The sequence below is a fragment of the Lactuca saligna genome, chromosome 7 (genome assembly GCF_052625555.1).
Source record: "Lactuca saligna cultivar CGN05327 chromosome 7, ASM5262555v1, whole genome shotgun sequence".
In the NCBI taxonomy this organism is placed as follows: Eukaryota; Viridiplantae; Streptophyta; class Magnoliopsida; order Asterales; family Asteraceae; genus Lactuca; species Lactuca saligna.
The window spans coordinates 20,120,657-20,133,055 of NC_136423.1; the positions used below are offsets into that span (position 1 = coordinate 20,120,657).

At 35.7% G+C, this 12,399-nt stretch overlaps 1 protein-coding gene across 1 annotated transcript; it reads left to right on the plus strand.

The window, feature by feature from the left end:
- Positions 1 to 5,998: 5,998 nt before the first annotated feature.
- ALN (allantoinase) lies at positions 5,999 to 11,300 on the plus strand. Its single transcript, XM_078964710.1, has 15 exons — positions 5,999 to 6,226; positions 7,590 to 7,683; positions 7,942 to 8,062; positions 8,227 to 8,300; positions 8,423 to 8,499; positions 8,662 to 8,698; positions 9,101 to 9,186; positions 9,310 to 9,369; positions 9,466 to 9,602; positions 9,798 to 9,924; positions 10,009 to 10,164; positions 10,251 to 10,361; positions 10,472 to 10,582; positions 10,719 to 10,817; positions 10,932 to 11,300. Exons 1-15 carry the CDS (start codon positions 6,134 to 6,136, stop codon positions 11,055 to 11,057), a joined length of 1,509 nt encoding a protein of 502 aa, XP_078820836.1. The 5' UTR covers positions 5,999 to 6,133; the 3' UTR covers positions 11,058 to 11,300.
- The last annotated feature ends 1,099 nt before the right edge of the window (positions 11,301 to 12,399 follow it).

The window sequence follows — 12,399 nt, forward strand, 5'->3', positions numbered from 1 at the left end:
TAGCAGCTGACCACTTGTCAAGGCTTGAAAACCCGCGATTACAAGAAGATAGAGTTGGAGATGATTTTCCAGATGAGTATATTATGGTGACCGTGGGAGAAGAACCATGGTTTGCAAATATAGCTAATTACTTAGCTAGCAAATACATCCCAAAAGATCTCACAAGTCAACAAAAGAAGAAATTCTTTTCCGAGATAAAATATTACTTTTGGGATGAACCATATCTTTTCCGAAGTTGCGCGGATGGAATCATACAAAGATGCGTGTTCGGGAATGAAAGTAGGAAAATATTGGAGCATTGTCATAGCGGGCCCACGGGTGGACATCACGGAGCACATTACACTGCAAAGAAGATCTTTGACATTGGGTTTTACTGGCCCACGATTTTTAAAGATGCAGCCCAATTTGTCAAAGAGTGTGAGGCTTGTCAACGAGTGGGAAACATTTCATCTCGAAATGAAATGCCACAACATAATATCCAAGTGTGCGAAGTATTTGATGTGTGGGGGATCGATTTCATGGGACCATTCCCCATGTCTAAAGGCAAAAAATACATATTGGTGGCGGTGGATTATGTATCCAAATGGGAGGAGGCACAAGCTTTACCAACTAATAACGGTCGGGTGGTGGTGCAGTTTTTAAAGAAGTCATTTTCAAGATTTGGAGTCCCAAAAGCTCTTATAAGTGACCGAGTCCCTCATTTTGCCAATGATCAACTAGAGAAGGTGCTAAGGAAATATGGGGTCACCCATGAATTTTCTACATCCTACCATCCACAAACTAGTGGACAAACTGAAGTGACAAATCGAACTTTAAAGCGAATCTTGGAGAAATCGGTGGGGAGCAATCGAAAAGAATGGTCGGATAAGCTAGACGATGCACTTTGGGCCTTTCGTACATCTTTCAAAATGACTATTGGTACTACACCATATAGGTTAGTTTATGGAAAGGAATGTCATTTGCCGGTGGAGATAGAGCATAAAGCTTTTTGGGCTTTAAAGATGTGCAACTTCAACATCGAGGAGCTCAAGAGCAACCGGTTAAGGCAAATGAATGCTCTTGAGGAACTTAGAAATGATGCATACACTAGTTCTTTGATCTATAAAGAGATGACCAAGATGTGGCATGACAAGAGGATAAAAGAAAATAAAGAATTTCATGAAGGCCAAAAGGTGTTGCTCTTTAATTCAAGGCTAAAACTCTTCTTTAGAAAACTCAAGTCAAGATGGGATGGTCATTTTCTGGTGAAGACGGTGTTTCCACACGGTGCTATAGAGCTATTGTCAAAAGATGGAACACCTTTCAAGGTCAATGGATATATGGTCAAAAAGTATGAAGAAGGAGTTCCAAGGAATGAAGGCATGGAAGAGTTGATGTTGCCAGAAGGGATTGCAGCCACATAGAAGGGGAGGAGTCCAGCTAATGACTCCTTAAAAAGAAGCGCTTCCGGGAGGCAACCCGAGTTTTGAGTTTGCATTTTATTTCCTTTACTTTGTTTTTAATTATTTTAGGATATTTTTTATTCGTCTTCTTCTGAGAATATAATTGCTTGAGGGCAAGCAATGCCTAGAGTGTGGGGTGGAGGGTTAAAAATGAGAAAAAACATTCAATTTTTGTCAAACTGCAAGGTTTACTCGCCAAGTAGGTATGTGTACTCGGCAAGTACTTGCCAAAATAACCCATAAAACGCGTAAATGCAGTTCTACTCAGCGAGTAGCCAACTTACACAGATGGTTTATAATCTGTAAAATAAGGGTTTTCACCCATTTAATCCACACACTCGCCGTGCACAGCCTCCTTCAAGCGATTTCTGTGATTTCTTCGATTTTTTTGCTTAATCCTTGACTTTCAAGGGAAAAGGTATGATCTTTACACTTAAAACTCATCAAAGGTTCAAGCTTTATCATTGATTTGCCCCTATTTTGTCTAAATTCGGATTTGGAGGTTTCCTCAAATTCTAGGGTTCTAATTTTACCATGAATTAGAACCAAGCATGCAAACCCCCACAATGGAACCTAACATGGAATCCCTTATTGAAGTTGAATCTGTGAAAGACCCAAACATGGAACCCCTTATTATAGAACCCTTTAGTGAAGCCCTGGGTGGATCTAGTTATAGTGAGGGTAGTGGAGATTCAAGTGATAGTGATCTCATTGTGGATGAGGATAACTTGTTGGATGATCCTCAGGTGGACATGCATGATTTCTACCTCAACATTGATGATAATTTGGAGTGGGTTGGTGATGCCCCTATTACAATAGAGAATGTAGCAATGTGTGATGAGGAGACGAAGATGATCAACACTGATGTTTTGCAATCTGAGTCATCATCCGATGAAGGGAAAATGAGTAAAAGAAGAAATAAAATTCGGGCTACTGAAAGGGCACTGATAAATGATGCAGCTCAAGTGAGTGACCCTTTCTACATACTTCAAACATTCTTAAGTTCTAAGGAAGCAAAAGACATAATTTACTTGCATGCAATAGAGACAAGAAGAGAATTGGATATTGTCAAGAATGATAAAAACAGGGCCAGGGTAGTATGTAAAGGAACAATACCAGATATGGGGATACTTGAGACTTCTAGGAAAGGTGGACCAAGTAAAACTAGTGGGAAAGGTGGGCCAAGTCAAAGGAACATAAATGGTGGACCCAGTCAAACGTGTGAAAAAGGAGGACCAAGTAAAAAGAAAAGTGCAGTGAAAGTAGATGAAAGCAATAAGTGCCCTTGGAAACTTTTCGTAAGTAAATGGAAAAAGGATGATGATTGGACTGTGAAAATGTATGAAAAGGAGCATAAATGTCTCCAAACAAGAAAAATCAAAGCTTGTAATTACAAGTTTCTTTCCAAACAAATTCTTGAGCAGTTGGAGTCTAACCTAGAAATACAATCAGGGCTTTAAAGGAGTAGCTAAAGAGGAAATACCAAATTCAGATGTCGGACATGAAAGTGTTCAGGGAAAAAGCAAAGTCCCTAGAAACTATTAGGGGTGATTTTGGGGGTCAATATTCTATATTGAGGGACTATCTACTGGAGGTTCAAGGTCGAAACCCAAACACAACAGTCAAGATTCAAGTGGATAATTCTTCTAACCCTGCATTAGATACTAGGATTTTTAGACACATACACACACACACACACACACACATATATATATATATATGTATATATGTCTTGGTCCACTGAAACAAGGATTTACAACAGGGAAAATGGACTTTCTTGGACTAGATGGTGCATTCATGAAGGGTCCCTACCCTAGTATGAATCTAACTACCGTGGTAAGTAATTTTATACATGAGTTAACTAATTAATCTTACGTATGACTTATAGATGTTAACCTAATTTTAATGTTATAGGGATTATATGGAAACAACTGCACTTACCCAGTGACATATGGTGTTGTAGAGTCTGAGAAATACAGCTCATGGACATGGTTTCTAAAAAATCTTGGTGATGATTTGGATTTGACTACCAATTCAAACTTCACATTTATAACTGATATGCAGAAGGTAATACTATACAAAATTTAACTACTTAACCTTTATATTATTTGTACTAATTATATAAAATTGATTGTGTTTATGTTGTAGGGTGTTTTGCCTACAATTGCAAAATTGTTTCCATGTGCAGAAAATATATTTTGCCTTCGACATACCCATGACAATATGAAGCGGAAGTGGAGGGGCAAGGAGTTTAAAGATTGTCTCTAGAAATGTGCAACAACATCAACTGTACATCAATTCAATCTTGCAATGGAGGAACTGAAGAAATTGAACAATGATGCATATGAATGACTTAAAGCCATTCCACCCCAACATTGGTCCAGGTCTCACTTCACACATTAGTTATACATGTTAGAATTCTTCAACATTGTTGATTATGCATCTTAAAAGATTACTGAAATTTATGATGCAACATTGTTATTCTACAGGAAGAGCACATTGTGATGCATTGGTAAACAATCTTTGTGAGACATTGAATAGCAAACTTGTCAAGGGTCGTGACAACCAATTATAAGTTGCTTGGAATTTATTAGAGAGTACATAATGTTATGGCCCACTAACTCCTACAACTACCAAGACTCTAGAGAAGATCAAAGGTGAAGCTTCAGAGTATAGGGCTGTGTTTTGTGGAAATGGGAAGTATCAGGTTATAGGTGGTGAATGTGTGGACCAATGCATAGTTGACATAACACAACATACATACTCATGTAACAAGTGGGAGGTCACTGGCATACCATGCAAGCACACAATTGTAGCTATATGGGATATGAGGAGAAATAATGAGAATGTTGGGATACCTAAAACATGGGTTCACCCAACATACTGGTTGAAGACATGGCAAGACATGTATGCATTTAAAATTGAACCAATTAATGGGAGGATGATGTGGGCAAAAAGTCCTTGTCCAATAAAGTTACTACCACCAAAACATCATGTGCCTATTGGTAGGCCAAAAAAGAAAAGAAGAAGACCTGCTACTGAAGATGATAGTGCTACAGGGACCATACCAGTTAGGTGTTCAAAGTGTGGAAATATTGGGCATAATGGTAGGAGCTCCAAGGGGCAGGCAGTGGGAGGATTACAAGTCAGTGGTAGTGATGTGGGACAGAATGCTGGTGTGGGACAGAACTCAGGTGTTGTGAACAAGGGAAAAAGCCTGATGGTTTAGTGTTTGTGTATTACTTTCTTGTCTTTTTGTTGGCTAATGCTTTTGATGTACTTGAAACAATGTTCTTTCATGTCTTTTGGGTATGTAATTTCAGTTTGAACTAATGTTGTGCTACTTCTTTAACTATAATGGTGATGTAATTCAAACTATGTTGACTTTGTGAATGTTTGTAATGGTTTGAATGACTTAATGATTAATTAGGTTGTTAATGTATGAATCCATGTTTGTAATGGTTTGATGACTTAATGGTATGATATAAATTGTTGTTTTGGTATGAATACTTAATGGTATGATATAAATTGTTGTTTTGGTATGAATACTTTGGTATGAATACACGTTTGGCAATTACCAAAAAAACACCCAATTTTCATTAACATGCAAACTGATACATCCAACTTGAGTTTGTACAACTAAAACGTAAACGTATCTGATAACTTATCCTATACTTTGTACATTAGAATTGACACAAACAGAAACCAACTAATAGCTAGATACAACTTCAGTTTCAAATATTGTTGTACAAGCTTCATACTAATGTTCATACAAGCACATTTCTGATCCTCCACCACCCAACCAATGAACTTGCAACCACGGGCCTACATAATAAGTGTAGAAACATTTAACAATGCTAAAATTTACAGAAAATAGGAGATTAGATTAGATTTATCAAGAAATCGAAATTAACTGAGTTAGAACAAGCATAGTAACGTTTTCCAGGATTGTTCTTGCTCCATAAGGGACGGATCACAGCTTTAGCTCCACAATTGCATCTAACTGCCATTTTTGTTGGTTGGAGAAGGGTAATCGAAGAACCAAAAGGGGGAAAAAGTAATGGGGAAGAAGACCGACGAAGATAAATGAAAGCAGGGGAGGGGCAACGACTATAATAGGGGCACACAAGATGAAATGATAAAAATACCCCTGCGTGCAAGGCACGTGGGGCACCCAAACGGAGAAAACTAACGTCTAACCACAATAGACTGAACGAGTAGTATTTAAATACATGAGGGACGATCCGAATTAATTTTCAAATATAGGGACTAAACTTGCAATTTAACATTTGAGCATATTCTTGTAATTTACTATATACCGTAAGACAATGGAGGATGAGGGAATCAATCCACTCACTCCACTTGAAATAACGTGATCCAAGATATGTAGAGAACGCATCTCCAATACCCTTTTAAAAAATAGATTTAAAAGCTTGGAAACATAAGAAAATCTTTGTCGTTTTTCTTATAAAAAGGCAGATGGGCCCCACTGCACCTACCCCACAACCACTTGTGCATTGCACACACGATCCATTGATCTCTGATAGATTCTTTCATAAAACCCGCAGCAAGATGAACCACAGACCACCGGAAAACACCCACTGTGATCGATATCATACTTTCAGGCCAAAGATTCCACCTTTTTCCGGCTAAGATCACAGTTTCCGGCCAAACTCTTGCCGCTGATTGAGATGGAATCAGGAACTTGGAGGCTGATTTTGTCTATGGTACCACTGCTTTTGTATTTGCTATTCATCGTCTACTTCGATTATAACTCTCCAAAGGTTAGATTTCCCCCTTTGTTTGTTCTTCTGATAAACCCTAGTTCTGTTTAGTGATGTATTGTCTATATTGTCTATGTGCTAATCTTTCGGTTAACTTACTCTTATTAAACTGCATTCAGTTTAATTTGGCAATTATGGATGCTAGTATCTTCTATAAGCTTTGACAATCTAACATCTTGAAAATGATTATTACGAATCAAACTCAGATAATAAAATTGTGATGGGTTTGATCACACAACTCACTAAAACTGGAGGATGAATAGATAAATTGGTCATATTTTGGACAAATTTCACAATTCATTAATTAATCATCAACTTGGCAGTATGGGACGTTGTGTCACTTTTTGTTTTTTTTGCGGAATGTTTTTTGGTTTTGTTGCATAGTAACATAATTCTTAAAGTTATATTTTCATGTGTACATATTTGATCCTTCAAGATTTAGTTAATACATTTCTAGTTAATTTAATTGTATAACTATCATTATAATGTAATACTTGTTCCTTGTAATATTATGCTATGTGCTAAAATGATATTAATTATCATATATAATAAATTTAATCTTTATGTTTCAAAATTTAAATACTTTTGGAAATTGACATATATTACAATACTAGTAACAAAGAGATGTAAGACAAATTTGTAAAAAAGCTAAGAAATATAAGGGGGTACTTTTGAAATTTAATTGTGCAGGTGATGTTCATCTTCTAATCTCATCAAAGATTCAACTTTTACACTCTTTTGATTGAATCTTTCAGAACCCATCAAAACTTCCCCAAAATATTTGATTTTTCTGCTTTTCTTGATGAACTTTTGAGGCATATTCACACACATAAGCACCTACACCAGAAAAAACAAACCAACTATGTGGTTTGTGTCTTTTTGTGTCACGTGCATTTGGACACATGTATAAGGACTAAAGAAACAAATACTCTGACATAATTGAGTTATTGCCCTATTTGAGTTTATTTTATTTCTTTCAGTGTTCAGAACATCCCATTTTGATTAAGATTTTATGATCATCTAAAGCTAGTTTAATTATATCTTGAGAATGTAAAGGAGAAGTTACAACAAAACAGAGTTCTGAGGGTAAATCAGTAAATGTAAAGTTTAAGATCTTTAACTTTTTTAAACTTTCTATATCAATTATCATGTGAAATTTATTGCTTTCAGTAGTGCTATGTTTTTCTTTAACCTTTTGCAATCATAAATGATGATCATTAACAATTAAGAATACAATGCCTTTACGAACGAAAGACTTATAAATCATACAACTGTTGTAATAAATTACTTTTTTATATTGTAAGTTACAAATTTCATAACTTTTTCATATTGATTTAAATAAACTAAAATGCTAATGCAACAGGCTACAACAAGTGGCTGCAGTCTCTTTCCTCATGATCATTTCTGGATTTCTAGCAAACGCATTGTGACACCCCATGAGATCATTTCTGGTGCAGGTTTGTTTAGCTGATCTGGATTTTCCAACTTGGATATGCATTATTAAAAATAAAATCTTTTTAGGGAAACATTGTTACATAAGTTGGTAGAAAAGTGAAGCACATAAGTTGGTAAAAAGATGAATCTACTACAAACAAAACATGTAGAGTATGTAAGAAAATTCTAATTGACTTCGAAATTGAAAAAGTAATAGAACTTTAAAAGGTCAACTAGTTTTCAAGTTTGAGGTTATATTGATTAAATATGCAAATGAACAGTTGAGATTAATGGAGGAAGCATCGTATCTTTGGTTAAAGAAAAAGATTGGCAAGGACAAGTCAAGAATGAACCAGTGATTGATTATGGAGAAGCTGTTTTGATGCCTGGTTTAATTGATGTGTAAGAAATTTTCCCATAAATTATCTTGATTTCCTATCTGGATCTTCATGTTCTAGAATCTAGATTCAATACTTTATCAAAGATGTAAACTTTAATGATCAAAGTGACAAAAAGATTAAACCTTCTATGTGTAATGTGATTTTGTTTGTGTTGTTGACAAATAGGCATGCACATCTTGATGATCCAGGAAGGGCAGAATGGGAAGGATTTCCTTCAGGAACCAAGGCTGCTGCTGCTGGTATGTCAATTAGACAATATTTTAATATGTTTATGATTATTAAAATAATACTTACTGGTTAATGGATATTTTATATGATATAAAAATAAAAACTGTTTTTTGTATTTTCTTTGTTTATACAGGTGGGATAACAACATTGATAGATATGCCTCTTAATAGCTTTCCATCTACCGTTTCTAAGGAAACCTTAAAACTTAAGGTGAAGATGACTAATATACACTTCAAAGTTCAAACATCTACTATTTTTATTTTTTTTTTAAAAATAGTTTTATCTTGGTTCCATCATTTTTGGTTCTTCTTTTGGTTATTTCGAGTGAAATACTAAATCATTCTCTTATGATCATGAACAATTGGACGATAGAAAGAGGCTGCAAAAGGGAGGATTTATGTTAATGTTGGTAAGCTCCTCAAACTAATAAAAAGAAAAAAAAATGTCATTTTATCTTCTCATTTTAGGCCCCGTTTGTTACACAAGACAGAACATGACAGTCTTGTACTGTATTTGACATGCATTGAACTCAGATTTACTGTGTCTGGTAAATGGCTGGGTCTGACTCGGTCAAATTCAGACTGTTTGATATCACATTTGGAAGCATCTGACTCGGTCCAGGCTCCTCTAATATGCCTCTTATCGGTCGGTCAAATTCAGGGTTGTGTCTGACTCAATCAGATCTGACTCAATCAACAACTATTAAACAGTCTTGAAACTTATTAGACCGATGTTAATGGGACAAAAAATTACAGTATCTTATAATATTATATTCAGGTTGATGAATCTAACATTTACTTTTATTACTTAGGGTTTTGGGGAGGTCTAGTACCCGAAAATGCAATTAATGCAAGTATTCTAGAAGGTCTCCTAAACGCCGGTGCTCTTGGTCTCAAGGTACAAAATTGAAAAAAACTGTACATGTTTTTAGGACACTCGAGATTCAAACTTCAGTTTTTCTTTTTTCCTTTATGTTGCATTATATCTTACACTTGTTTTCTGCATATGTTCCATTTTCAGTCTTTCATGTGTCCTTCAGGAATTAACGACTTCCCCATGACAGATGCTACCCATATCAAGGTACTTAAATATTTTTAATACTTGTGTCAATTGGTCCAGTTATGTGCAAAAGACGAAAATACCCTTCTCATCCTTGGTTCTTTTGTATACATATAGGAAGGGCTATCTGTATTGGCCAAGTACAAGAGACCTTTGCTTGTCCATGCTGAAAAACAGCAAGAATTGGAACTGGAAGATGGTGTTGATGATCCGAGATCCTATTCTACATATCTTAAAACCCGACCCGCCTCATGGTACTTCTAGATTTTGTGTAAATTATGTTGGAAAATTGTAAAATGACCGTTATGCCCTTTGATTCAATCTTGAATTTCAAACCAACCGAAAGTTTCAAATTAAGTCTAGGTTCTATGTTTTGACCACCAAAAGTTTCAGGTTAACTACATGAAGTTTAAATTATTATGGTAACCAGGGTTATTTTCGTCATTTAGGGAAGAGACGGCCATTAGAGAGTTGCTGACAGTAGCGAAAGACACTAGAGTTGGTGGTCCGGCTGAAGGAGCTCACGTTCACATTGTTCATCTCTCCGATTCACGATCCTCTCTGGAATTGATAAAAGTAATTAGGGTTTTTCTTCGTATCTTTGCATACCCTTTCATTTGGTATTTTTACTTATTAAAAATTGTTTATGTTTATGTGTAGGAAGCAAAAAACAATGGTGATAGCGTAACTGTTGAAACTTGCCCGCATTACTTAGCCTTTTCTGCAGAAGAGATCCCAGATGGCGATACTCGTTTCAAGTGCTCACCACCCATTCGCGATGCATCCAACAAAGAAAATCTCTGGGAGGCTTTAATGGTATAAGTAAAATTTTGGCTTTTGCATCAAAAATTCAAAATTCAAAATCGATTATCATATCTTAAGCTCTTGCGATTAAATTTTAGGGCGGAGATATCGACATGTTAAGCTCTGATCATTCACCATCTGCACCGGAGCTTAAACTATTTGAGGAAGGCGACTTTTTGAGGGCGTGGGGAGGTATATCTTCGTTACAGGTTAGTTCTTGGATCTTTTTGTAATAAATTGTTTGTTAGGGGACTAGATGTGCTGCAGTGATGTTTGTAGGGGGTAATAAGTGAAATTTGTTATTTATTTATTTTTTCAGTTTGTACTTCCTGTTACATGGTCCTATGGGCTTAGATATGGTGTCACTTTGGAGAAATTAGTTTCATGGTGGAGTGAGAAGCCTGCTAAACTTGCTGGCCAAGATCTAAAGGTAGACAAGTGATTTGTAATTTTTGTCCTATTCACATCATTCAGAGTATATCATCGATATATGTCAAACACAGTACAATCTGAGTATATCGATATATGTCAAACACAGTATAATCTGTTTTATTTTGTTCTGTCAGGGAGAGATTGCAATCGGGAAGCATGCGGATATTGTAGTTTGGGAACCGGAAAAGGAGTTTGACCTTGATGAAAATTATACCGTACATGTGAAACATCCGGTACAATGTCTTGATAAGAAAATAAATAAAAAATAAAAGTAGAATAATGTAATACATAAATTAATGAAATTATGTTGTTTCTTGCATTTTAAAGCAATCACATTTTTTTTATAGAGCATATCGGCATACATGGGTTCAAGACTCACCGGAAAAGTTCTGGCAACTTTTGTTAACGGAAACTTAGTGTTTGATGACGGAAAACACGCTCCCGATGCATGCGGTACAACTATCCTAGCATGATTGATGGTGAAACTTGCCGGGAAATTTCGATTTGTGTTCTTTTCGGGAGAGATTTCTGGCTTTTGCATTTGTACCAGAGGGTGTAATGTTGCATTTTAGGGGAGATTTTATATAATTCATGTGTATACGTAAGTGTGTTGGTTATAGTTGAAGGTTAGTGCTTTATAATGTGCATTGTGTAGAAACCAGAACACAAAAATACAAAATAATCGAACCGAAAACTTGATATTGATTGATTGCAAACTGTTTTTGGAAAACTCCAGACCCAAAAATTGAATCATAAGTACGTCATATAAACGGTTTACATTATTAAATATATATTTAATATTTTTAAAATGGAATAGCATATGTTTTATTATTGTATTATATTATTAGAATAACAATTAAAATATGTAATTGGTAATTTTTTTAAAGTCTAAAATATTTTAGCTTATCAAAATTTGTGAAAATTCTAAATGAACACCACTTTATTTTAAATTATTGAATTTATAAACATAAACACCAAAATCACCAAAGAATAATTAGCATTCAATTAACAAAAAACTAACCTTGCTGATAGATGGAAATTTTGGGTCGTTACAATCCTCTTCTCCTTAAAAGGATTTCATCCCAAAATCAGGAACCGGAACAAACAGACGAGGATAATGAGCTCTAATATCATCCTCAAGCTCACATGTCATGTGATCTCCATGTTTGTTTTTTCACAAGACCTTTATAAGTTTCACCTGCTTCTTTCGTAGATGCTTGGTTTCATGCTCCAATATTGCTTTGGATTCTTCTACTAGTCGTTTAGACTTATCATGCTATACCTCATCCACGGGTAAAATGCTTGGTTCTTCATATAAACATTTTCGTAGGTAACATACATGGAACACATCATGTATCCCTTCTAACTTCGATGATAACTCCAATCTATGAGCCTGGTCGCCAATATGCTCCAATACGACAAGTGGACCAATATATCAAGGCCTTAACTTGCCTTGCTTTATGAAGCGAATAATCCCCTTCCAAGGTAAGACTTTTAGCATAACTTTCTCGCCTACATCAAAGGTTTTCGGTATTTGCTTCTAGTTTGAGTATTTCTTCTGCCTCTCCCGTGTCACTCACAAGAGATCATGAGCTATCGTTACTTTCTCCTCGGTAATTTGTACGATCTTCGAACTCACGAAATGTTTCTCCCCCGCTTCCAACCAACATGTAGGAGTATGCCATTTCCTCTCGTAAAGCATCTCCTACGGGGCCATGTTGATACTAGAATGGTGAGTGTTGTTGTAGGCAAACTCCACCAAAGGAAAATAACTATCCCAATTACCTTCATACTTAACAAAACATGCTCGTAACA